The sequence below is a fragment of the Myotis nattereri genome (assembly GCF_964212035.1).
Source record: "Myotis nattereri genome assembly, chromosome: 1".
In the NCBI taxonomy this organism is placed as follows: Eukaryota; Metazoa; Chordata; class Mammalia; order Chiroptera; family Vespertilionidae; genus Myotis; species Myotis nattereri.
The window spans coordinates 220,293,099-220,321,075 of NC_138075.1; the positions used below are offsets into that span (position 1 = coordinate 220,293,099).

Genomic DNA, 27,977 nt, shown 5'->3' on the forward strand with positions numbered 1-27,977 from the left:
AAGTGGTCTTCAAAACAAATAGAGTACCAGATGCCAAGAAATCTGTACTCTACTGTTTTCCTTTTTTTTTAGCATTGGATTTAACATTTTATTTTTTTTAATTTAGAAAACTAAAACAATTTGTGGTAAAGAATTAAGAAAATAGTTACAATACCTTATATAAATTTGCCCTGGCAATATGAGTCTGTTCAGGAATTATCAGAATCTATAATTCAGAAAGATAACCAAGCCACCAATCATTTCCCCAAATATTCTATCATCAGTATGCTACAGTGGATAATCAGAAATCATGTGAAAACATATTTTTAACCATATACTTTAAAGTATTCAGATTTTCAACAATATGGTTTCAACAAATAAATTATGTCATAAAAAGTCCAGCTCCAGTCTAATGCATCAGCCATAAAAGAAAAACAAAGTTGCAGCAACAACTCTAATAGTTTTTACTAAAAGGCTTTTTGGCCTTTACAACCAAACATATATTTGTGATAAAGCGACTTGTCTGAATACTCCCTGAGGCACAGAATATTTTCCATTTGTAAATAGATTGGTTGTGGGTACTCCAAAATTACAATTCTGGCAACAAAATGATGTAAGTTTATGAATTCTGGAAATGTGAGTTTTTGTTTCAATTAACTTGAAAATTAACTTTAAAGCAATCGAGCACTGTTTTAAGAATTTTGTAGTATATAATTAAGTAATGGATTTCAGTACTTTTCAATGAAATAAAAACAAAAGCACTGCTTAAAGTATTTTAGGAATAGTGTCACTAACTTAGTATATTATAAAAACGTAAGACTTTTTAAAAAATGTTCAACAATTATGATTGAAAAATAATACATTTTTCAGTTAAGTTTTAATAAATTTCAACTGTAAAATGTCAAAGAAGCACTACACTGGATGAAGAATACAACAAAAACTAAGAATAGAACAAAAAAAAAAAAGAAAAAAAAAGGTTAAATCCAATGCTAAAAAAATGAAAAAGGTAGAGTACAGATTTCTTGGCATCTGGTACATTCCTTCTTCAATGCATAGATAGGCCTGCATTGCCACAGGAACTTTGTGATGTATTTTTCAAGACTTTTCAACCCAACCTACTGGAGTAGTTTTAGGAACTCAATCCATGCCCTGGAATCCTTCTGTGAGAAAATACCAAGTCCTATACAACTTATATCCTAATACATCTCCACATCAATCTCCCTATATTCCACTGCAAGTCATTAGCCTTGAAAATTCTGATAGGATTTGCCACATCCATGCAAGTTGTTTACATTTAAAGATGCTCATTAGTGCAGGTAAGACCAATAGTGCCGATTATTTAATGCGTTGCAGCTTTCCTCTTCAAATAACACCTACCTAGAAAATTTTGCATTTCTATTAGACAGCAGTCTTTGTACTTAATTAGAATAGTAAGGTTACATTGTACAGTAATAAACACTGATTAATTAATTCTGATTTGTCTGGTCTGTAAAAATTATCTAAGTTTCTTGCAGGGAGATATACTGAGGTTATATGCCCACATTTTTTTCCTGACAGGAGAAAAAATATCAAAAAGTGTGGGGACCCCTGAAGAGTTTTAAATTCTAATGTCTTTCAGAGCAAAACTTCATTTACCTGACCATACACAGCCAGCTGGTATTCTTGGATGCCAAGAATAGAACTCTGGGTAATTTAAGTCAGAGAAGGGATTTTCCAAAAGACCGGAGAACCAAGCTCTGTAAGCAGGTAAGAACCAAGATATTCAGGTTTTATAAAAAATCAGATATCCATAAATGTCTAGCAAGGAGGCCTCTACTGCTGAACAGTGAGAGGTGGACAGATGCAGGCACCCCTGGCTTCTTGCTCTGGTCCCTGGTGATCCTACCGCCACCACCTCTCTAGATTGAACTCTACCATTCCTCCTTCTTAACCTCTGCTCTGAATCCAGAGAGCCAGAAAGGAGTCTAATAGGCATATAAATCCTGTGCCTCTTTGTGCACCCCAATGTTTATCAGCTGAGGACTCTGCCACATATGTACACCTCGATAGACTCTATCTAGTTACCATGTCAGAGAGAGAGTCCTCATAGAGCAGTCCTCAAAGAGCAATGGAGGCATTCCTAGGGATCTGCAAGTGTGAACCATCTATAATAATAAAAGGGTAATATTCTAATTAGACCAGACATCCTTCTGGATGAAGCTGGGGCCGGAGTGAAGCCCGGGTCCCAGGTGCCAGAGGGAAGCTGGTTCCGGCAGCCGGGGGAAGGAAGGCCTACTCTTGCACAAATTTCTTGCATTGAGCCTAAAGTTTTTATAATAATATTAAGATGCTATTTGCCTGTATTTTGTTTCATTTTGATGACATTCCTCTTTAATAATAATTACAATAACATATTGGTAATACCCTCTAATAATAATTAAAATAATATATTACTGATGATAACACCTCCTACGGCAATTTTTACTTATAAATTACATTATCAGAAATGATCTCATTTGATTATCTTACACTTGATAGATATGTATTAATAGCTACCCACCACACACTCACAAATTTAAAGATAAGGAGATCAAAAACAGATATTTTCAGTTCAAGCTACAATGAACTAACTACATTTTTAAAAACCTTCATTTAGCTCATATCTCCACAATATTTTTAATGCTGCTCTTGGAATTTACTTCTCTCTTTTCAACCTATTTTTCTGTAAGTGACCTAAATGTATTCTAAAATTGAGCTCAGAAGTCACTGACTTTCACTGGACTATTTGTTTTCTTATTTTGAGTTCTATGAATTTGTTATGTATTCTGGATATAAATTCATTATCAGATATAATATTTGCAAATATATTTCCTTAGTCTATGGCTTGTTTTTCATTCTTTGAGCAGTATCATTTAAAGACCAGAAGTTTTAAATGTTAATGAAGTCCAGAGTTTCAACTTGGTCTCTTAGGATTATGCTTTTGGTATCATATCTATGAAATGTTTGCAGTCTTTCGCTAATAAGTGTGATGTTCTATGGGGGTTTTCATACATGTCAGTTATCAGCTTGAGGAAGTTCCTTTCTCTTCCCAGTTTCATCAAGTTTTTTGTTTGTTTTTAAACAGGAAAGAATGCTGGATTTTGTCAAATATTTTTCTACCTGTGTAGAGATGGGCTTATAGTTTTCCTTATGGTTTGTTACTATAATAAACTAAATTATTTGATATATATTTTAATAGGAGTGGCTTAAAGACAGCACAAGCTTATTATAGGACAGCCTGTAAGTCTAGAGCTCAGTGAACTTGGTTTCTTAGGGTCGAAATCAAGGTGTTCACACCTGAATTCCATTCTGGAGGCAGAAGGGGAGAATGCACTTCCAGGATTGTTCAGGATGCTGGCAGAATTCAGTTAAGTGTGGCGCTAGAACGAGGTCTTCATTTCCTTGCGGGGTCCGCTAGGGACTACCCTTGGCTCCTGGAGGCCTCGCTCTGGACCCTGGATAGAGGGTTTTACATCTTGGATTCAGCAATGGCACATGGATTCCTCCACCAGGTACCACATCTCCTCTGCCTCCTCTTCTGCTATGCCTAGTATTTTCCTTTTGCAGTCTCATTTTCATCCTAGCTAATGTTCAGCAGAATTGTCTACAGGCTACATGACACTGTGATATTTCAACAGATTGAGTGCGGAAGCCAATATGAGCATCTAGCTGTCTTCTTTTCAGCCAAAAATCAAGATTTTCAAAAATGTAAAGCAATACTACTCTTTTCACTGTTTATTTTAGTATATTTACTGTATCCACATAGTATGTAAATTATTTTATTGTCTGTATATATATATGTATATTATATATAAATATTTCTATTTTATATGCTATATAATATATATTATATATTTTTATTTTTTTATTTTATTTATTTTTATTTTTTTAACTCTTTATGTTCCCTTATTGGAGCAAGATTCCTGACCAGTATACAGTGATGTATTCACTAAACAGAGACCTGTGCAGAAATTACATACTATCCATCTAGATAGGTTTTATTACACTTTGCCTATTGATGGAATAGTTCCACTTATAAAATGTTTTATACATCAAATAGCTCTGAATTTGCCAGGCTGTCCATTAATTCATCTCTGAAAAAATTAACTGGCATTTAATTTCAGCTACTATATTTTACAGCATTAAAAAGCTTAGGCATTAGGTAGCTTCTCATAATGTTGTTCTATGCACAATGGCATCTAGCAAACAGTCCATCATCTCGCCCAGATTCACAGACGGGTCTTCTTGGAGAACAGTAAGCTAAATAGCTGGTACTTGAGACAAAAGTACGCCTAACCTGAGTTTCTTAACCAGCAATATGGACTTCTTACTCTGCGAGCCTGTCTTCTGGGCCGCCTTTATAGTGCCAACGAAGACACGCCACCAATAGCCCCGTGTGTAACTCGGCATTAGAGCACCAGGTCTGTCTGGTGGTGGTGGCAGGCACTGTTATTATATCCAGGTAAATATAGACCCATTTCTTAAAATGCCAATTTGACATACAAAACTAAAGGTACAACATACTCAGAACTAAGTCTGAGCAATCTGGTATTCCAAATGATTTGAAAATTTTCAGAAACTGGTAACAAACTGTACTCATGATGTTTCCCAGCTATGGAGACATTAATACACTGATTCAAACCCCTTTACTCAGTCACATAGCCCTGAGATCCTCCTGCAAAGTGCGTATAAAATATGGAGTTGACCAAGTTTGACAATACTTTATACAAGTCAAACTTGAAATCTGTTCTGAGAGAAAAGCATCAAATCCTTTGTGTACACATTTAGTTTTATTGTAACAAAGCAACTTGTACACTTTTAACGTTTAAAACTGAGCATTATCTTTCCTTTCCAGTGAAACAAAAAGAAAATTTAAAAATAAACAGAACAAAATTACAATAGAGAAATGTCAATTCCAAATAAGATCCTACAGGTTCTGCTGATTCACCCATCGAGTGGCAGGGCTCAAGTCATCATTAGGAGAGAATTTTATTTTAAAAGTGTCATCTTAGACTGCAAGGATGTCCGTTAAACATCACAATTAAACATGCCAAAGGAGAAGCCATGTTGTCAAAATGCCCACTTAACCCACCCAAACATCTCAAACCCACCCTTTGTTGACCTTCTATAACCCCCATTTTTTAAAAAAATTTTTTCTTTTTTTAAACAAGAGAAAGTAGACAGATACATGTTGGTAAATGCTAACTGTCCATATTCACATAGAGACACAGTGTAATCTCTGAGCCCAATATACAGAGAAAGGAGGAAAAAAGCTAGAATTCTATGCACTACTACACAGGGGCCTAGCCACCTCCAGCTGCCAGCAGAGCTAAGGGAGCAGAAGGTTTTTCTTTTTTCCCACAGAGCACGGTGGTGTTGATTCCATTAAGTTTTTCTTGAGACAGGAAGGGATAAAAATGAATTTGGAACAGAAAGGGGCAAAGATTCTTTTCCCACTGTATTCTGCTCAAGGTACATCCGCCCCAAATAAGGTGAGAACCATGGTGTAAAGGAGAGAAAAGAGACCTCAAAAACAGGGTGACTGAGCACAAGAGGGGGAGAAAAAAGAAAAAGGAAAAAGACTGCAACTTGCTCCCAGGGACTGGAGAAAATTAAAAAAGTTTGGAATCCATCAGTGCTCATTAGTCATCTTCTCCTTCATCTTCCTCTCCTTCTTCCCCCTCATCATCATCTTCATCTTCTTCACCTTCATCCTCATCCCCTTCTTCATCAATACCTTCCAACCCTTACTCTTCTTCATCATCATCATCATCTTCTTCTCCTTCCCCTTCTTCATCATCCATGTCAGGAACCAAGTAGCACTGTAATGGATTTGGCCAAATGTCATCTTTGGTGACTTCTCCCAACTCATCTGCACCTGCATCAGAATGGTCGGTGAACCAGGTAAAGAAGCTTTCTGGTTCCTCATGCTGTCTCTTCCTGCTGGCTTTATTCTGTGTTTGACTGGAACGTTTCGTCAAATCCTTTCCAGATTTCCATTTGATTTCAGTGGACTTTGAAGATGGATCACCACTCTCGTTCAGATGAAACTCTTTGGAGAGGACTTTATTTTTGAAGTAAGGATTTTCATCAAAATAAAAATCTATTCTGTAACCTGATTTAATATCTTCAAATTCTGTCACTTCAACTCTTGTTAAATAATGCAGCGCCTCTTCATCCTCTTCCCCAAGCAGTGCAGACACTTGTGGATGGTTGACAAATGTTGTTACCCAAAAATTTGGGATTTTGGCGATCAATTCTGACCTCTTCTGAAAAAATGGTTGGCAGAGTTTGTTATATTTCTGTTCTACTTTCAAAATCTCCTCACTGGCTTGTTCATTAAGTCTGTCTATTTCATTTTGTACTTCATCAATATGTTCAATCGCTTCTTGCTGTTCTTTTTCTCCCTTCAGCACGTCCGGAGGGGCCTGCTTCTTCCCCGGCTTGGGGGCTGGGGGCACTTTGGGTTTCTTCGCTTGCGGCGGGAGTGAGGACTGGCGTTTGGGGCCATGCCGCGCGGGAGGTCCGAGGAGCCGATGGCAGGGAAGCGGCGGGGCTGGAAGGCGCGCTGAGACTATATTATATATTTTTAAAATATATGTACATTTTATACATATAATATATATAAAGTTAACGTTGTAACAGGATTATTTTGCTATTTAAAATGGCGGACACAATTCAATGTATGGATCATGTATCAGACATTTACACTTGAAACCTATATGATCTTAATAGCCAATGTCACCCAATAAATGTAATTAAAAACTTAAAAAAATTAAAGATTGGTAAAAGCAGAGGTTAAAGATATATAAAAATTATTTAATAAACATTTTTAAAACTTCTGCTTTAAGTTCTAAGTAAATGTAGATATGTAGATATAGATATAGCATGGGGATAATATATAGATGTGACTAACATAAACCAAATCTCTTTACATTCCACAACAAATTTTAAGAATATGAGGGAGTTCTGAGACAAAAAAAAAAGTTTAAGAACTACTCTAGTGGGCCTTACCCCAGCTATGAAATGATCTGGTTCGAAAGACCCCCTCACTGCTCACGTCTGACTGGTGGGAAGTAGTCAGGCCCCCCTCCCCACCAGGATACAGGCAGGAAATTCTATCCTTTAAGGCAGAAGGCTAAGAGAAGATTGGTGCCCACCTCAGAAAGCAGGTCCTGCCTCCACCAAGAGGCACTTTTCCCCCCAAAGGAAAAGTGTACAAGAGGCTGGGAGCTAACTCTATAACAAATGCCCACCATTACTCTGTGGGTTCATCTGAATGAGACTGCTATTCAGAAAATGCTACCTTTCAATTCCTCTGATAGAACAAAGTACTTAAAACTGTAGGCATACAAAAGAGATAATGATGCATTACTACACAGCCTGATAACCTATTACTTTGGTCCTTGTATGTGATAAATCCCAGATAGTCCTCTTAAATATTTATAATCCCTATTTCCAGATTATGCCTGGTATCAATCTCTCCCAATACCCATTTAGGAGAAATTGGATTGTATGATATGTATAAATAGTTCTCAATAAATCAGTGGCTGAGAACTCAAGAACGGATTTTTGATATGATGTTTAACAATGGAAAAATGAGGTTTTTGCATCATACTTCTAGTTGGTTCTATTGCAGGATCATCACTATTCATATCTCAGTAAGTTAAATTAAATTCATAGGACATCAAATGTTTAATGAAGAATATTTTCTGAGAGATTTATGTTTGAGATGATTTGTAAAGATACAACGTGTTGTTTAACACAAACACAACCCTTTGCCAAAGAAACAGGTTTGTATAAACAATGTTTAAGTCTCACATAAAGCCATACACATTAAACTGTCAAGGTTAATGAAGAGTAACTGAGAAATTATTAATTCCAACTGTCATCTGTCTTCTTGCCTCCTTTCAATTGGCTAATTTTAGTAATCGCTGTGTGGGATAATCAGAAAATTCAGTTTAATAGATTTATATTTAAGAAGAGTCAACAACTTTGAATACAGTTCAAATTATTCTCCTATGAGTCAAATGTATGAGTTTTATACACATGCTTTCATCATACACACTGTGGCACTTATGTGGGGCACGGTGAAAAGAGTGATTTGAATAATAATCTCCTTTACTTTCTGGATTATGGCTTAGTTATAAAGAGTTCAAATTAAGTGATACGGAGTTTCTAGGTAAATTGGATTTTACTAAATTTGAGGTGTTACTTAATTATGACCAAATAAATGTCAAAAGAACATACATTTGGAGAGGGAGCAAAAGATAGAAATATCAATGATGAGAGAGAAACATTGATTGGCTGCCCGGGCATGTGCCCTGACAGAAAATTGAACCAAGACCTCCTGGATCATAGGTCAACACAACCACTGAGCCACACCAGGTCAGGCAGCATTCCAATTCTTGATGACACCTATCTGATCCCATGAACATTATCAACCTGCTCCCATAGCCAGAACATGTCTCAGGCCTTAAGATCTTTCAGCCAATACAGTAATTTATGCTAACTTGCTTTCAGAACTGTAAAGCATGTACAAGTACATATGAAACTTGTCACCATCATTATAAAACAAGTGCCATTGCTTGACCTGAATTCATTAAAAAATGGAAAACTTAAACTTCTGGCTAGGATTGGCTGATCTCCTTGTATGGCTATATTCCAGGATTATCGTCCAAGGGCCGCTTTCTAAAGTAATATTAAGCTCTTCTCATGATTTGCTTCAATCCATTTATCAGCCCACAACTCTGAACCAATTACTGAAAAATATCCTTAGTGACACATCTGTCAGTATAATTGCTAAGATTTATCTGAAGATAGATTTTTGTCTCTTACTTTTAGTCAGCTTTCCTGAGGTATAATTAAGGAGAAAGAAATTTAAGTAATTTTAAGTATGCAGTTCAGAGGTTTAACAAGTGTATGCAGTCATATAATCACTAAACCTATCACGATGCAAAATTAGTCCATCACCCCCAAAACTCCCTCATGCCCATTTGCTGTCAATCTCTCTCCTCAGTCTTGACCTCCCCACACAACATCTGGTCTATTTATATCATCATAACTTTGCCTCTTTTAGAATATTATGTGAATGAAATTGCAGTTCGGAGTCTTTTCTATCTACCTTCTTTCACTTAGCATAATACTTTTTGAGAGTTGTTCTAGGTGCCAGTAGTTAAGTCCTTTTTATTGCTGAGTAGCAGTGTTCCATTGTATAAGTTTACCATATTTGTTTAAGCGTGGTAATAGCTGAACAATGAGTTTTTTTGTTTTGTTGTGGGGTTTTTTGTGTTTTTTTTTTGTTTTTTTTTTTGCTATTCGGCTATTCTCTAAAAATCTAAAGTGAATATCTGCATATAAGCTTTTGTCTGGACAATAATTTCAATTTTTTGTTTGAAAAAGAGGCAAGAATAGTAAGCAATATGCATACTGCAACTTGGATAAGCCCACTTAGATTGAGTAATTTCTTGATGATTCCCCAAGGTTTTTGCAAAAACAATAATGTTAGAGAGTCCTGCTGCTTCTTTGTCAAGCTATACGATGTTTTAAGACTTATTGGGCTGCTTAGAATATTTTAAACAAGGTCAGAAGGGAGTGGCTGCCTAACTCCCGAACTTAGAGGAAAACATTTACCCTGTGAGAGTAAGTTAACTCTAGGTTTTTCAAAGATGCCCTTTACCAATTTGAAGGAGTCCCTTCTATTTCTAGATTGCTGAGTGTTTTTCTTTCTATTATGAATAAGTGCTAAATGTTATCAAGTGTTTTCTCTTCTTAAAATAATTTTAATAGGTTGAATTGCAATGATTGATTTTTCAAATGTATTCCTGGGATAAACCCCAACTGGTCATGTGGATTAACCTCTTTATTTATTGCTATGCTAATTCATTCAATTTTTGAAAAAGAATTTTGCATCTATGTACATGTATGCTGAATTGCAGTTTTGTTGGGAGATATTTTTGTAACAAAAATTGTCTGATCTGTTATAGAATGTGCTTGGACATATTCTCTCCTCTTCTATTTTCTGGAAAAGTCTATCTAGAGTTTACTTTATTTCTTCTATAAAGGTTGGTAGAATTCACCAATGAAGACACCTGGGTTTGTAGCTTTTTGTTTGTTTGATGTTTTGTCTTGTGGGAAACTTTGTTGTTCAATTTTTAATTTAATTTTTAGAACAATTTTAGGTACAGAAAAATTGTGCAGAAGGTACAAAGCTTTTCCAAGTACCCCTTATCCTCTCACATGCACAACCTTCAGATTTAACCAAAACACATTTAAAATCACACACTGCGTTTACTGGTCTGTGACGTTGTTTTCCCTTGGTCTCCATCTAAGTTTTACCTCAAGGGCCCTTTGTGGCCATGAATCGGTTTCTGCTCCCAATTCACTTATTGTCTAATATAGAATATGGGTACTTTGGCTACTGTTCTCAAAGGGGAGCACTGGTTTCTACAGACTTTGAAGCTACCAAACTTGCATGGATCACTGAATGTGGCCAACATCCTGGATATCTTGTCTACCTTCTTCTACTTGAAACCTTAGAAAACAACCTCACAAGCAGCTGTGTCTTTTAAACTGCTCCCATCATTACAAATTTATTCTGTAGGAGGGTATATAAATCCAGATATGCTGAATAAGGAGTTTATGATAATTGCCTTATGTCACAGCATCACTATCCAAGTGATCTGACTCTAAGTGACATGTGAGCTTTTTATCTGCCTTGTTTGCATGACTTGTTAAAACTGCCTAGCAGGAGAGAATAGGACTCATGATTGTTATTTTATACAAGTAAATGTTTCCATCATTTCAGACAAGTACAGATGTTTGTATATTATTAGAGACTTTTTTCCCATTCTATTTCAAATTTCTTAATATATACATTCACTTTCATTGGGCTTCTTCAAATTTCAGTGATATGACATCTACTCTTTTATTCAAAATCAATAAATTATCATAATAAATACTTCAAAAATGTAAATATGGTTTCTGATCTCTAAGTACAGACCAAGAGAATTGCTGCAAATATTAGAGGCAAAGCTGTATGTGTCCATTGGTACAGAATGTGCATATTTTAGTCATGCATTAGTCTTCTTTTGCACATTTCCTACCATTATGTCCAATGAGACACAACAGAACATGAAGAGCAGAACTCATCAACAGGACTGATGATGCCATTCTTTCTTCAACAGTTATACAAGGGATGGATGTGTGCACTATTATTAATCCACTTAAAATATAAACAGATACATGATAAGCAACATAAGGATGGTCCAGTTCTCCAAGCGAAAAATGTTGGAAATCACACTGATTGTAACTAATTGTGTAATATCCTCTGCGCACGCACACACACACCTACACACACACACACACACACACACTAACCATGTAACAATGTTTCTCCATGTCCCATTGCTACATTCTTCCCAACTAGAATGCCAATGATGCTGTAAGAAAAGGGAAGAAAAAGAGAGCAACAGGAAAAAGGCTCAATGTCAAATTTGACAACATATTTATGTCTGAAATGTTAACAAATTTCAGCTCCCGTTGTCTTTCCAGTTGGCAGAAAAGTGATCAATGTATTGAGTGCATATAAACTCTGAGTTTATATTATCACAGCTAAAAACCCCACAATCATTTCTTTAAGGTGTTAATATATGAACATTCACTAACAACTGGAGGTATGTTTCCTACTTACTGGCTATAGAAGAAATAGGAAAAGAAGGATGAAGAAGCAAAGGACTAGAAGGAGAGAGGAAATGGAAGAAGAGAAAAGGGGAGGAAAGGGAAGAGAAGAGAGAAGGAAAGAGTTAAAAAAGAAAAGAAAAAGTGGGAGGAGGATAGGAATGGAGCAACAGGAATAGGCTACATTTCAATTAACAAAAACTCCCTTTAACAGAGGGTCAGCAGGAAACTATCGACTCTTAGGCAATTAAGAGGACTAAACTCCTTAAGAAGAGGTAGATCAATGCCAGAGAACAGAGAAATGGAAATCTAGAGCAAAAGTCCAAAATCAGAGCAGTTAGGGTCAAGTGAAAGCAGTAGATTGAAGTGCAAGCTTACTTCATCCATTCAGTGAGCAATCTTTCTCTTCACACAAATAGGAAGCAGGTTAAGAAAGTAGCAGTTGCCGGGCTGGCATGGCTCAGTGGTTGAGTGTTGACCTATGAACCTGGTGCATGGTTCGATTCCTGGGCAGGGCACATGCCCGGGTTGCGGGCTCAATCCTAGTAGGGGGCATGCAGGAGGCAGCTGATTAGTAATTCTCTCTCATCATTGATGTTTCTGTCTCTCTCTCCCCCTCCCTTCCTCTCTGAAATCAATAATAAAAATTTATTTAAAAAAGAAAGTAGCAGGAAATCAAGTGCCTACAGGCAGAAGCACCTATATGCTACCAGGGTCCTTGTAACCTCAAGGCACTTAGAGGGCAGAGGGGCAGATAGCCCTGGCTAGTAGGTGCTAATAGGGCTGCAACCACTTTCCTTCAACTGTGGGACCTGATTCCTCCACTGTGAGTGGTTGGCTGGAATGGCTGACCTCTAGGTTCCACCAAAGCGCTGAAGTATGCAAATGTGAATTTAAGTAAGAGACAACCAAGAGTAGAACTTCAACTTGAGATGTGAAAAAAATTAACTGGTACATAATGAAAACTTTGACTTTCCCATTGTTCACATAACTATCAAAATTAAGCCAAAATGGGCCTTTGTGTAGTTCTGAGCAATGATTGTTACCTTCCAAAGAGGCAGCTGGTCCCACTCAAAGTTCCTCCTTCTTCCCACCTACTTTGTCTAAACGTTTACTTACTACACAATGAAAAATGAGCACTTTTTGATTGGGTACTTGTATGTGTTAAACTCTGCCCTCCTCCATTCACTTTGAAATTCTATTCTCAGTAACTCAAAATGTGACCTTAGTGTGAATTAGGGTTCTTGCAGATATAATGAGTTATGATGAAGTCATTAGGATGGGCCTTAACCAATAGGACTTGTATAAAAAAGGGAACACTAGGACACAGAGACACACCCAGAGGGAAGATAACACAGAGAGATTCAGGAAGAAGAGGGCCATCTATAAGCCAAGGAGAGAGGCCAGGACCAGATCCTTCCCCCACAATCCAGAGAGAACCAGGGGACTGGATTTTGGATGTCAAGCCTCCAGTTTGTGGTACTTGCATATCAGCCCTAGGAAACTAATCTAAGTGCACTCTGTGTACCTGCAGCCCTTTTCTCTAAGTTCCCTGGAACACATTATCATATGAAATCCTCACTGTACCTCCCCAGTGTAGGTATGATTCCAAAACCCACGCTTACACAAGTGGGGAAGCTGAGATGCTGAGAAGTGATGCTAATAACTCACATTTAGTTCCTAAGTGGCAGAGCAGAGATGCAAACGGAGACAATCGAGAGAGTGTGAGTCTGACCGCTATACACACTGACTCTCATAGATAAGAACAATTCCTAGGAGACAAAACGTCACCTGGTTTTGCTACTATTTCCTTCTTCTAGTCCAAGCATGTCAAACTTGAGGCCCACGGGCCACACGCCTCGTTTATTTGGCTCTTGTTAGCCTTTGAGTTAGACATGCTTGTTCTAGTCCCTGCTCACTGTTCATGCTGCCAAACATCCTTTTGCCACACAGGTTCCAGTTAACTCCTACTTCTGCTATAGCATTTCCTGAAGTGGGCTGTGCCTCTTCTAAGTGCTACTCCAGAGACGCATGGTGCCATAATTGCATGGTGTCATCATTGGTTTTCAATTGTTTGTTTCTTCCAGCAGATTCGGGACTCCTGGAGGAACTGGGATGGGTGTCACACTTGGTCATTTTTATGTATGTGGCTCCTAGAAGCAAGCCTTTCACATCAAAAAGATTCAATACATATTTGTTAAGTGAGTAAGTTAATGCTATAGGAAGCCCTACGGAATTCTGTAGAAGCTAATATATTAAAACACACACACACACACACACACGTGTGTGTGTGTGTGTGTGTATTAACTATGCATATGTACTAGCTACTAGTATATTAAAAGACAAAATTTATAAGGAGTGACACCAAGACTTCAATACTGAGCATCATTAAACTTATATATGCAAAGAAAAATACTTGAGTTTCTTTAAATTTTTTTCGAAGCAAATGGAATAGCCTATTCGTGAAGCATTGCATACATTAATGAGTTAGGCATTTCAAACATTGATATTTGTATTCCATTTAATTGGAAAGTGAAATACAGAGGAGCCAATCCAATAGAAGTCAACAGCAGAGTCAAACTCAGTGTCAAAAAGTGGTTTTCTTGAGTGTGATAATAGAGGCATAAGGATTAGAAGTTTTTCTTCTAGCAAGGTCTTCTCTTTCAGAAAGCTGCCAAACTAATTTTGATTATAAATCCCCTAGCAGCTTTAAAAAATGTCATGGGGAGAGAGGTCAAAGATATGCTAGTTGAAAGAAGTGACTTGAGATTAGAAATGCTGCTTCACGTATAAATATAATGACAGCATCTAACACCTGTTATTTACAAGGAACTGAGCAAGCAATGAGTAAATAATACTTCCATGTGTAAACACACTCGGACAACATATCCGCATCTGATGATTCCTTTAACGGTGATGTCTCCTCTCCATTAGGTTTATAAAATAAGATGTTTATCCCATTGCAGAACATTTAAAACAAAAGGGTGTTACATAATAAAAGAGATATAATCTAAGAGATCTTTTCCAACTCTAGAGATGAATATTGTTCAACATCAATAGATTTGACTTCAGTTTTGCTATTATGATGCTTGAAGCTTTGAGTGGGCTTAAACATCTTGTCCATGGCTTGCTTTATATTATACAGCAATTGTAGAAGTAAAGTGTAAAATTGAAAGAAAGCAAGTAAATATATCAACAAGAATAAAACTAAAAAAATAAGGTATTTTGCCGAGTGTAAAGTCAAAATTTAGCAGGATCCATGCTATCGAAGAGAATGAAATATAAAAATCTCCAAAGGCATGTACATTTTAAATAGAACAAAGTTAACTTTGGAAATTAGAAAAGTAATATATAAATATATTTTTATATTTTAAAAGTAACATAAAATCATGACTTTTAAAAGTCTAAAGAATGCTTATATTGAACTGTATTTCACCTCTTCTCTTTGGGTTTCTTTTCTACTTTAATCTTTATTAAATTTAATGAGGCCACAAAAGAATGTCCAGTAACTGGCCATAAAAAGTCACTAACTCTGAAAGCAGATAAATCTGGATTTGAAGTCAATTTCTGCAATTTAAGCACCATTTGACATCAAGCAAATTCCTCTCAAAATAATTTTTCCTCATCTGTAGAATGGTAGTGAAGATCACACCATCTCCAGGACTGGTGTGAGGACTAAATGAAATTAGGCGTCAGAGTGGCTGGCATAGTGAGTGCGTGGTACATGTAAACAATGTTAGATAGCAGGACTCTGAAAGGGGCCGAGGAAGTAGATCCAAATCCCTCTAACCACTCAGAGAGATAGAGCAATGAGAACAGTGATGCTGGACTGGAATTTCTCTTTTTGCTAAAAATGTATCACACAGAATATTCATTAATGAAACCTAAGTAGTTAGGCATGTCTACTGAGTTCTTCCTTATAATTAAAATAAGTAAATGTGCCATCTTAGGCCAAATTAAAAAATCCTTATAATAACACAATATTTGGGCTGAATTTATATGTATTTAGTGGAGGAAAAGTAATTTGTTACACAACTCCTTTTGGTCAGGAATAATGGTGGGTACCAATGATAGAGAGCTAAGAGGAGTCAGAAGAGGTGCCCCAATGACACCTGTATGTGGATTTAAAGAGGTATTCCTCCTTCAATACAGTTACAGAAACATATATTTTGTTGGGGAAAAAGCGTTTTGCTGTTTCATCTTTAAAAATATACAAATTTGTGTGTGAATGTGAATGAGTCTGAATGGGTGTGCGCAGCAAGGGAGGGGTCTCTGAGTTGGTGTTAGTGTGCACATTTGTGTGGGTTTGTGTGAGTGTCAACATCAATGTGTGTGATGTGTGCACGGCTGTGCAAGACTGAGAGCATGTAAGTGTGTCAGCATGAGTGTGTGTGAGTGTGCAGGCAGACCCTTACAAGGTCTCATTCGCATCTGATGGTGCCCCTTAGACATGATGCTCATGTGCACTCCAGAGCCTGCATAACTACAGCGGTGGCTCTGAGGGCAAGCCAGCTCGAGGCAGGGAGAGCAAATAGGAAACCATGTCATTTCCAAATAACTGGAGATTGTCTTTACTGAGAGCAATTTGTTGAAAGAAAAGCAATAGTATTTGAAAGGTATTTCTGAAGAACACACAGTGCTGCCTAGTGACTCCGTCACTGAGAGGATGTTGGGAAGGAGGTGTTTTTAGGATAATAAATAATATTTGATCAGGCAAATGTTTTATCCAAATCTCCACAATGACACAAAGGAATTGGGGTTTCCTCCATTTTATAAGAAAATGTGGACTTAAGAAGTTGGTTGTTCAAGGTCGCAATGGTAATAAATGATGAGATTACTATTTGGATCCAGATCAATCCAACTCCCAAATTGATGCTTACAGTTACCATCACATGGCTATTCACCAAGGTCTTAACTTCAGGAAATGGAGGATGGTTTGAGGGGAAAGATAATAAATTACCTTTTACACCTACTAAGTTTGAGATGCCCATGACAGGTCTAAATGAAAATGACTGAGCAAGCTAAAGATTCCAATCTTAGAGCTGCTGTCCCACTTAGAAGCTGAATTTAAAATTCCTGACTCAAACTAGTGAGGCTGGTTCCAGGCATGTACTCCACCATTTTGTATCTTAAGTACAAAAAAATAGTATTTCCTTTGAAATCCGCTGTATCCCCTTAAGATGCTTCTCCTTTCTTGTGCCTATCTCCCTATTTAATGGGAAGGGTGAGAATGACTAGCTCAGAAATGCAAGAAGAAAAAGAAATCAGTGGAGGTATTTAATTTTCAAAACAGCCTATTTGAGTCTACTCTGGTCAAAGTTTGTGGAAAGAGAAAGGAGTTTTCTACATTGTGAATGTGATTTTTCACACATCAAGAATTAAATCTGGCTAAGGCAGGCTATAGCATTAGTTACAGATATGATGAAAAGCACAGGTGGTTCTCAAACTTCTGGTGGGAGTCATAATCTCCTGGAGGACTTGCCCAAACACAGTGGAGGGTCCTCCCCTAGATGTTTGACTCCGTGGTCTGGGAGGCGGGGGGCAGTATTGTTATTTCTAGCAAGTTCTCATATGATATGGCATTGTGACACAGAAAACACCTTGAGAATTATTCATGTAAGGAAAGTTCCCCCCAGATACACAGTAGAAAGTCTTTCATCCAAAGAAGAATAAAGATTTGGAAGAGACATCATCACTAGGTTCAGAATGACACATGGGTCTCTGCTAGTAAGAAGATATCAAACCCCCTCAGCCAAGAGGGGGGAAATGTAAGATAGGGCCACTTCCAATTCTCCCAGACGTGCCAAGCGATAGGGACAGGCTGAGAGTAAGCTGGAGCTCCACTTCCTTTTTACCAAAGGAAGGAAGCAGAAGAACAAAGAAGTTTCTAGACTTCTCCCAGTAACTTTATCATGAGCATTCTTTACTTCAAAAAACCCCCTCCACTAGACCCAAAGCCATGATTATAGTAACGAGTTAAAAGGAGTTTTCCAGATCCCAGCAAAGACCCGGGGCACACAGTAGGTGTTCGAATTTGATACTGCATTTATTTGCATTGATTTTTACTCAACTGAAATGGAAGTCGTTGCTGTGAATCATCCCCATTCACTTGTTCGGTGGCATCTACTTTGAGCACTACAGTGTAGAGAGATGGTATGGCTTATCTCAAACACGTAGAACTATTTTCAATTACCTTTAAAAAAAGTCTAAAAGCTGTGTTTAGAAATGTCCTTTTCCCGAGGCTTATTGAGACCTTTAATCTGAGTCAGTCTGGGAGATGACTGGTCTTAGAAATTCCCTTGCATTCCCCCTCACCCACCCTACCCCCTGCCCTTCTATCTTTTCTACCTCATCACATTATTTCAAAAAATCTGAAAAACTAACAATACAGAGCTGGATTATATACGTGATTTCAGTTTAGCTGAAGAGTCCCATTAAAAGTTCCTCAGCTTCAAGAATCCTGTTTAGAGAATTTGTCAAGTAAGACTTCTGATTGTATACAACTTTCAAGTTTTCAAGAATGGAAGCAAGAGAGAAAGCGTGAAAGAGGACAGTGTTATCTGTCTTCCTTTACAAACCAATCAATCCTCCAAAGAAAGCCCAGAGGGATGCTCCTCCAGCGCAGGCCCCTGATACGACCTCCAAGCCTTCTCACCCCTGGGAGAATGGGCTGAAGGGATCCATCCCCAGGAGCTTTCACGGGAGAGAATCAACCTGTTTTTTGGAGAGATAATGACTCTGCCCTATGGTGACAAAAAAGGCAAACGGGCTTAAAGTCCATCGTTTTCTCGTTCCAAACCCGGAGGCGAATGACCTTGAACATACCGGAAGTCCTTCATGAACTGAGTTATTCACAGCAAGTGACAAACCTGCAGGAGAAAGAAATGCTAACATCTTTCACCTCTAAATGTTTCTGGATCAGTCAAGGGGACAACAGAGAAATAATAAGTACAGATATGAACTTATTTTACTGGGAGGTATATGCTTACGCTTAGGATGCTTTCTGAGAGACCTACAAATGAACCAAATGCTTCTTTAAATGGTTTAAAAGTAAATACCTGAATTCATTCTCTTCAGCTTCTTATTTCCACTCACTGAAGTTGAACACAATGCTGTACAGTTTTATAAGAAGCGTTGAGACAAATGGCTCCCTGAATATACTCTGCTTGGGACTAGGTATTGCCTACTATCGCCTCTGTCAGATTAATGTTTTTAAGTACAGAGAAAAACATCTCAATTATCTCCACTAAAAGAATAAAACATCTTTCAATTTGTGCCTTGCTGTAGCGTAGGCAGTCAATAAATATTTGCTGAAAGAGCAATAGTAGGGGTAACTTTTTTTTTTTTTGGATGTGATTTGGGGCTGCATTTCCTTACTTTAGAAAAATTGAACTTATTCACTGAGAATTCATATGAATTCAAAATACAAAATGGCATCACATGATCTAAATACGGCTCCTGAGACACTGAAACACATGCTGTGAGAGATGAGAGGAAAAATAACAGTGCTTATTTAGCCTGCAAAGCATTTTCTCCCACCATCACATATGGCCGTGGTGGGACCATCAATGGCAGTCCTCATCCAATCTGGGCCATTACAATGGTCCTCAAACCTAGGCCTAGCCAATCTTAATATCCTATTGCCCTCCACACTGATTTGCGAAAGGATGAAAACGTGGCCAACCAATGCTAATCATATTCCTTCCAGAAATATTTGATTAAATGCATGTGGGAGCAAGGTGGGAGGTGGGGAGGTCTCCTGATTCTGCCATAATGAAAAACCAGGTAAGTTAGGAGCTGCAAATATGTATCTTTTACACAATGTGTTATGAATCTATTTTATAAAAGAAAAACACACACAAGGAAAGTAGAATAAAGAATGGGAGAAAGAAAATAGGGAGAAGGCGAACATGGGAGGAGAGAGGGCGATGGAGCAGGATGGATGAAACTGAGAATGAAAACAGACTCAGGGGCTTAATATTGGACACATCTCAGCCTGTGGTTCCAGACATGCCTGAAGCCAGCCAAGAGCAGACTCCCATGTTAAAGGAGCCAATCAATTATGGAATAAATTAGTTAAAATTATTTTTTGACACTTGTAGCTGAAAGAGTGATTCGTAGTCTTTGATCTCAAGATTAAGACACAGTTGCACGTACATAATTACATTTATTTTAAAGGTTAAAAAGTGCTATTCCATAGAAAAATACAGAGAGGTGGCTCTGCGGTTAGAATAGGAGAAAATGGGCAGCCTCTACACACCATGTGGATGAAAATCACATGAGTGATGACAGGAAGAGCATTCTGAGGGGAGGATGAATGTGAATAAAAAGCAGTGTGTTAGGCACTGTTCATTCAACGACATTCCTTCTGCTTAGCCATCTTCCAGGTAGGGGCAGCCATACAAGAGTTCTGGCCAGTGAAATGTAAGCCAAAGACTGCTAGGTAAGGTGTCTGAGAGAGTTTCTACTTTACTGAAGAAAAAAAAAAAAAAAAAAGAAAGACACAAAAGCTGGTATAGTCCTTTATCTTGCCATTTTCCACATCATCCTTTTCCTTGCCTGGAATATGGATGAAAGGTTGGAGAAGCAACAGCCATATTGTGAACATGAGTTGGTAATCATGAGGCCCAAAGCCAACATATTAAGATGGTACAGCAGACAAACAGAAAGAGCCTGGGGTCCTGAAGTTATTGTTGAAGAGCTATACTAACCCTGAACCGCCTGCCTACCTCTAGACTTTCATATCCTATCTAATAAAAGAGTAATATGCAAATTAGCCATCACTTCATGATAAAGATGGTGGAGCCCACAGCCAATGAGGGAATATGCAAATTGACGTGACAAGGCTAGAGGCAGAAGGCAGCTCTGGCTGGAGTGAAGGCAGTGCTGGCAGCCAGGGGAAGGAAGGCCTATTCTTGCACGAATCTTTGTGCATGGGGCCTCTAGTATGTGTGTGTGTGTGTGTGTATATATATATATATATATATATATATATATATATATATATATATGTATATGTAACTGCTAGAGGCCCAGTGCACAAAATTTATGCTCTCAAGGAGGTTTCTCAGCCTGGCCTGCACTCTCTCACAGTCTGGGAACCCCAGAGGGAGCGAGTCTAAGCCATCAGTTGGACGTCCTTAGAGCTGCCATGGAGATGGGAGAGGCTCCTGCCACCGCCACTGTGCTCGCCAGCCATGAGCCTGGCTTCTGGCTAAGCAGCACTCCCCCTGTGGGAGCACACTGACCAACAAGGGGCAGCTCCTGTGTTGGTGGTCAGTGTGCATCATAGCGACTGGTTGTTCCACCATCGGGCTGAAACGGGGTCTCCAACATCCCCCAAGGGGTCCCGTATTGCAAGAGGGCACAGGCCAGGCCAAGGGACACCAACAATGCATATTTGGGGACAGGGAGGGATTCGGGAGGTTGGCCAGCCAGGAAGGGACCGCAGGAGGGCTCCAGGCCATGCCAAGGGACACCAACAATGCATATTTGGGGACAGGGAGGGATTCGGGAGGTTGGCCAGCCAGGAAGGGACCGCAGGAGGGCTCCAGGCCATGTCCAGCCAATCTTGCTCAGTCCTGATTGGCTGGACCCCAGAAGCAAGCCAACCTACTAGTCAGAGTGTCTGACTCCTGGTGGTCAGTGCACATCATAGCGACTGGTCAACCAGTTGACTGCCTGCCCCCTGGTGGTCTGTGCATGTCATAGCGAGCAGTTGAGCGACCTTAGCATATCATTAGCATATTACACTTTGATTGGTTGAACAGCCAACCGGATGACCGGACACTTAGCATACTAGGCTTTTAATATATAGGATATATCAATAGTGTGTCTGAGATTGAGCAAATTGTATGTTCTGTTACATGAATCATTTTTTAATATATTTTTATTGATTTCAGAGAGGAAGGGAGAGGGAGAGAGAATTAGAAATATTAATGATGAGAGAGAATCATTGATAGGCTGCTTTCTGCACACCCCCCTATTGGGGATCAAGCCTGCAATCTGGGCATGTGCCCTTACTGGGAATCAAACCAGCGACCCCTTGGTTCATGGGTCGATGCTCAACCACTGAACCACACCAGCTGGGCTACATAAATCACTTTTAACTGATATAGGGATGTAAGACATTATATAGTATATATGAAAAAAAGTTACAGCTAATACCCAGCAGTTAAACGCTTATAGGGTATACAAAGGTTTGAGTAGCTGGTATCTATGCTGAACCTGTTGTTAAACAATTTGCGAATGACCACTCAGAATAACAAAAAGTTTATAGTCAATTGAAGGTTAGGAAGCAGTGAGAATGGGAACTGGAAAGAGATTGGGAATAAATTGTGGTGGACTTGAAATACCATTTTAAGAAGTATAACTTTAGTAGAGAGCATATAAAAATCTACGTATGTGCACATAAAACATGCTATATTGATAAGTTAATTTTATGGAAGAGTGAGAATAGTTCTCAGAAATTCTCTAACGTTAACATGTAAACCAGGAAAAACTTCATAGTATGCTGCAGTTAACAGTTTGATTTTGTGACCTCCAGAAAGTTTATTTTAAAAATTAACTTGAGTATTTGGGTTATAAAATTCATAGCCTGGAATTAGTTATTATATCATTGAAAACACCTGGCCTCCCACAGAAGCTATTTGCTTGCGCTGGCTAATTTACATATGTGCGCAAGAGAAAATGAAGTTCAAGCTTTTCTCAAAATAACCTTCAGAACAGGAAAATGTCTTACAGGAAAACAACTTTACATGTAATTACACGAAATGGCAGTTAAGATATTAAGCATAAAATGTTGGCAACTAGAAAGCAAGCTATTATAGGATGGTAACTGTCTGATTTTTAGGTTCTGCAACTTAATTTGACTTAAGAATTTTTAGATTTTCTTATTTTTCTTTATCTTCTAAAATGACACACAGAGCAGTTAAGCTCCCCCCGCCCCCACCCCCAACCCTGGGATCTTTGCCGTGGAGAGCTAGTGGGTGAATAGCCCAGCTCTCCTAAAATGCAGACCCTTTATTTTTCAACTATTTGAACCATTATTAAAACCAATGCTTACACATACTTGCCTACGAGCAATCAGACAGGATGCAGAAAGCTAGCTAATTCCATTTGCAATCACTCCATGGGGCACAAAGGCTGCACCCGGTATGTCTCCGAGTGTAACGTCTGCTTCTCAGAATCAATCATTTGCACACAAGCTGACAGGCCTAATACCCTGATGGACCAGCTTTCCCTTCCTTGTTTATTTCAGGTTGAAAAATCAATTGAAGATGGCCTTTCTGATCTGTTCGTTTGTGTGTTTTTGACACATATTCAAGAAAATAACTTTCCTATTGCTATCTTAACATAGGAACTGGGAAACACTACTTCAAAATACATTTGCAATTCCTCAGCCAGAAACAGTTTTTCCTCCACCTTCCACAATTCACAGCGATCTCTTTCAAGATGGGAATATTTCCAGTGCATTAAAAACATTACTCTGTCGTGATCTTTCCTCTTAAAATTTGTTGTAGGAAAATGCATGTTGCCTAGTTTTTTTCTATCAACCTTTACATTACTTCTAGATTCTAATGGCTCTGATTTCCTGATTCATCAACTTGAATCATAAAGCTTTTAAGTCTGCATAGAAAGTTTGTGTGTGTGTGTGTGCATGTGTGTGTGTGTGTGTGTGCTCATACCTGGTAGACATCTTCCTTCCTTCCTTCCTTTCTTCCTTCCTTCCTTTCTTCCTTCCTTCCTTCCTTCCTTCCTTCCTTCCTTCCTTCCTTCCTTCCTTCCTTCCTTCCTTCCTTCTTTTTGTGAGGGTGGTAGTCTGTCTGTAAGACCTTTCATTTCATTGGCTGCAGGTGATTTACTATTTTTATTGTTATCGTGAATATCCCTCCGAATTCCAGAAGAATTCTGATTAGGAATACGTAGCTGTGTTACAAGAATTTACCCACCCTGAAAGCCCAGTGGAAAACAGGTGCTCGTACTCTGACAAATTACCACGGGACAGGAGTGAAACCCAAGGACAGAAACCAAAGTAAGCAAATGGAGATGCAATCGTCCTCAAGCTATTATTCTTGTCTGCAAAAGTAATTACGGTAAGGAAGACACACTACTATCATTTAAATGATCACTGCAGATGAATGAAATACACCTGAATTTTGTTTTGTTTTCAAAATGGCATTGTGGCTCAACTGTGCTTTTACTTTTGGTCATATATGTTAAAGATGATCCACATGTTCCAAATTAAGAAAATCACACAAATCACAAATTTTTGTATTATCCTATTTTAATGTTATAATCCTTTATATTTACTTTTCATGAGATTCACTCTAAATGTCCAAACTAATCACATAATTTTAATTAGACATCTGAAGCAAAATTTAGTGCTAGGGTTTATTTATGTTTTTATTGCTTTTATTACCATGGTTTAATAGCACATACATGCTGTTATTTTTTCAGTATTGGAAGGTGTACTTAACCTAGAGACCCAGTCCCAATGTGATTTATTATCATGAAAATTTCTCTTTTAAATATTTTTATTCCTCCTGGAAAATAAATTCTAAAGAAAACATTTTAAGAAAAATAACACTGTTATTTAAGTTCTATAACAGAAGTGTGCGGTTAAAATAAATTTATAAAAAATAAACAGGAAATCAAAACCTTTAGGATTAAGTTTCAAGAAAAATAAACCCTTATGCATATGTATTTTAGATATAGTTTAAATATTTTAAAAAGTCTCTTTTAAAAGAAAACATACACATTGCTGAGGAATAAAAAAGATACAAGGTTCAAAAACTAAATATAAAAAACTGAAACAACATTCTTAGAATATAAAAATTAATTTAACTGAAATATACACATCAAAATTAGGACAATTTGCAAATTGGCTTAGAAAGTTAAATCAAGAAAAACAAGCTTTTACTTTTTTGCAAATTCTCAGAATCCAGTAAAAGTGTTCAGAGTCTGTCATTTCTCAAGTACCCAGTACACGTCTTATAGTCTCTCCAGACATTGCTCCACGTTCTTGTCATGGTATTCTCCCTGCCCTCACCCACCCTCCACTCCCCAACTCCAGAAGTTTTAAGTTAGGTGTATAGAACTGGCTTTAGTAAGGCGGTTTAAAATTTCAAGGGATATGAGTATGTCCTTTGTTCTGGTCTGTTATGTCACAGAATGCAGTTTTAGGCTCTGTCACCTACCTCAGGGAATATGTAATCAGGGAGAGGAAGCAGGGAGGGAGAGGAAAAGTATGCAGACTTTCCTTCACACTGAGTAGTAAAAGCTTATTTCCCAACAAAACAGAAATAAAATCATTATCCTTATTTTATAAAAGAGGGCCTTAGGACCTGAGAATTTAAACAACCTACCCAAAGGTCACAGAGCTTTCAGAATTTAGGGATTTATTTTCATTGAAGGAGCATTAATAAAAATGCTATACCATTTAAGTATTTCTTTGTTCTTTCATTCTTTCTTTCCTTCTCTCTTTCCTCTTATTGTCCTTTAAAAAAAGTAACTGGTCAAAAGGAAAGTTTACATCTATAATTTGGATTCTTGAGATTCCCTTCATATTAAAGCCTTGCAGCATTTGTCTGGAATGAAATGGGGGGAGGGGGTGGTGGTGAAAGCACTTAGAAATTTCAAGGGAAGGTTAAGCCAAAATGCAAAATGCCTTCCCTCCCTCTGCCACACACACCTAAAACTCTAACTGACTAGAAGAGAATCTCTATTCAGCTCTCTACAGAAAAATACAAGGCAGTTAATATTGGTCGTTGTGGGATTTTTAGTAGGAGGACTTAAAGGGAACGAGTGTACAAAGCTTTCCTATTCCTATGCACCTTTCAGTGGAGCTGGATTAAAGTGAAGACAGGGGATGAGCAGTATACCACCTACATTCTACACCTTTTCTCCTCTCTGCTGCTCACTGAATACTCTTTCTTCTCATCCATTACCTCATTTTCTCATCCTAAGGTGCAGTCCCATTCGTGAGAAGAGCACTTTCATTCCACTTCCTCATTCCATTAAGCCATCTCCATCCACCATGATGAATCTACTACCTGCTTGCAATCTGCATGGGTCATAAGGAAGGCTAAGTGCCAGGAAAGTCACAGCTGACATTGTATTTACTGCCTCCACAAACGCACTCACTCATTTAAAGAAAAAAAATGTCTGAGTGCTTCATGTGGCAATCACTGGCTTCCTAATAGTATCATTGTTAGAAAACATGTGTTATAACTCATGTTATAATTATAAAAGCCAATGAGTATAGCAGTTCATCAAAAAGTTAAACCTAGAATTGCCATGTGACTGTGCAATTCCACTCCTAAGTATATATCCATAAGAATTAAAGCAAGGACTTGAAGATGTTTGGCGTGTTGTTTTGTTTAAATATAATAAATGACATTAATTCAAGGTTTCTCAGTACCTGTTCTTTGGTCTTATTCTTATGAATGGTTCAAGCCCCGAGCATTGCTTGCCTAGAGACTAAGCTCCTCAGCCTACGGTAATAATCGCCTTATTAATATTACTGCCTCTCACCTCTCTGCCTGTACCCTATCCTCCTGACTACCACAAATACAGTCTTTCCAACAGATGAATCTGAACTTCTTTTGTCTATAATTAATAAGAGCTTTATAGATCTCCTCTTTATCTAACAAGGTGGCATGTGAATCCCGCAGAATGCCATGAAAGGCCCTTCCTGATACTGGCTTCTTTGAAAATCACCAGAAACCTCTCCTGCCTCACTAAAGCACGAACTTGGTAGGCCACGTGGAGTGCCTCACCGGCCCGTCTGTGCCATCTGAAACCCCTCCTTCCTTCAACCCAGGTGAACACATCCTCCCAGACCCTACTCAAATGTCACCTCCACAGTGACGCCCTCCATGCTCCCACAGCACGCATCACCCTGACTTCACATACCGCAGCTCGTCATGATGACTTGCTAAAGCAGTGATGTCCATGAGTAGGAGTTCCATAGGGACACAGACCATGTCTTATTTTCACATCTCTTACTGTGGGCTTGGCACGTAATGGTCCTCAAAGATCCAGAGTATTTTTCCTTGTTTCTCTGGAAATATCAGAATATCTACTCACCCTTATTTATTGAGAACTCAAAATATATGGCGCCCAATTTTACAGAAATTGTAACTGTGCCTTAGTTGTTGTGGTTGTTGCTTTGCACACGGTGCATCTATTCTTCAGTGTGCTATTGATTTGAACCCTCTAAACTCCTGCAGCTATGGTTATCCACCTTAAGGTGATGACTTCATAGGCCACTGCAGATATCTTCTCTGCCTATCATAGTAAGAAAGTTGGAGGTGTAGTAGAGAGTCATAACCTCTGGAATTAGGAAAGACTGGGAGGAATCTAAGTTAAATTAATCTCAATGAGCAAGTGTTCCTCAATTTGTAAAATGGAAACAATGCTACTTAAGTCATAGGGCCGTTCTCAGGCTTGAATGAGGCAAAATACATAAAGCACCATGGAGACAGGCTGTCTCCCACAGAGTAAGTACGTGAGCTCTTTCATCTTTTCCTTGATAATTATTTCAAAATCACTCCATGACGCTTATTTTGATATTCTACCTGCCTTACCCATTTACATTCACATGAAAATCAGACTCCCACCCTGATGACAATGAAAACACAAGATCTGTATTTACTACAGTAATCTGTGGCCCGCAATTAACTGGTCTGCATTAAAAACAGAGAGGGTACGCGCTTAAACAGGCAGCAATATGCCTCTGCTTTGCTCCCAATACAGATGTAGTAAGGCCTGTCTCATCACTTTATGATATTTGAGGTATAACTTAATATCATCAGCAATTGACCAACAGATCCCAAGAGCTATCCTGAGGCACACTTAGGCAAAGGAGACATAGAAGGAATGAGAATACGAAGAAATATATCTGATTTTCCTGACCAATGATTTAAATTCTTTATTTCACAAACAATATAATGGATAAATTCAAATCAATAACCATCATGGGTCATATAGTTATTTAAAAGTAAAAAAAAAAAATGACATGAAAAAACTTAAAATGTATTTCTACAAAAACTAAAATCCATGTACATGAAGAAATTATTTAAAAAAATAAGTTAGGAAATAGTATTCAAATATTTACATAACCATTATATAAGAGAGTTTCAATATCTAATAACCAATTTAATCTATGTGACCTGCCAATAGAGAGCTGTAAAAGGGTGTGTTGTTGTGTTTAATTAATCAGTTAAAATTATAGACTATCAGAACTTGAAAGTTAACTGGAAAAAAGAGAAAACTGTTAGGAGACAAAAGTCTAAGTA

The 27,977-nt window shown here is 38.1% G+C and overlaps 2 protein-coding genes across 4 annotated transcripts in view; both read right to left on the reverse strand.

The window, feature by feature from the left end:
• The window catches only part of SLIT2 (slit guidance ligand 2), a 358,036-nt gene that overhangs the window by 222,689 nt on the left and 107,370 nt on the right, over window positions 1-27,977 (reverse strand). The window lies entirely within an intron of this gene.
• On the reverse strand, window positions 5,640-26,663 carry LOC308529933 (protein SET-like; the record flags this gene model as incomplete). Its single annotated transcript, XM_081106328.1, is given in 4 exon segments — window positions 5,640-5,744; window positions 5,748-6,571; window positions 11,377-11,438; window positions 26,593-26,663. Coding segments are annotated over 4 exon segments (1,062 nt in total).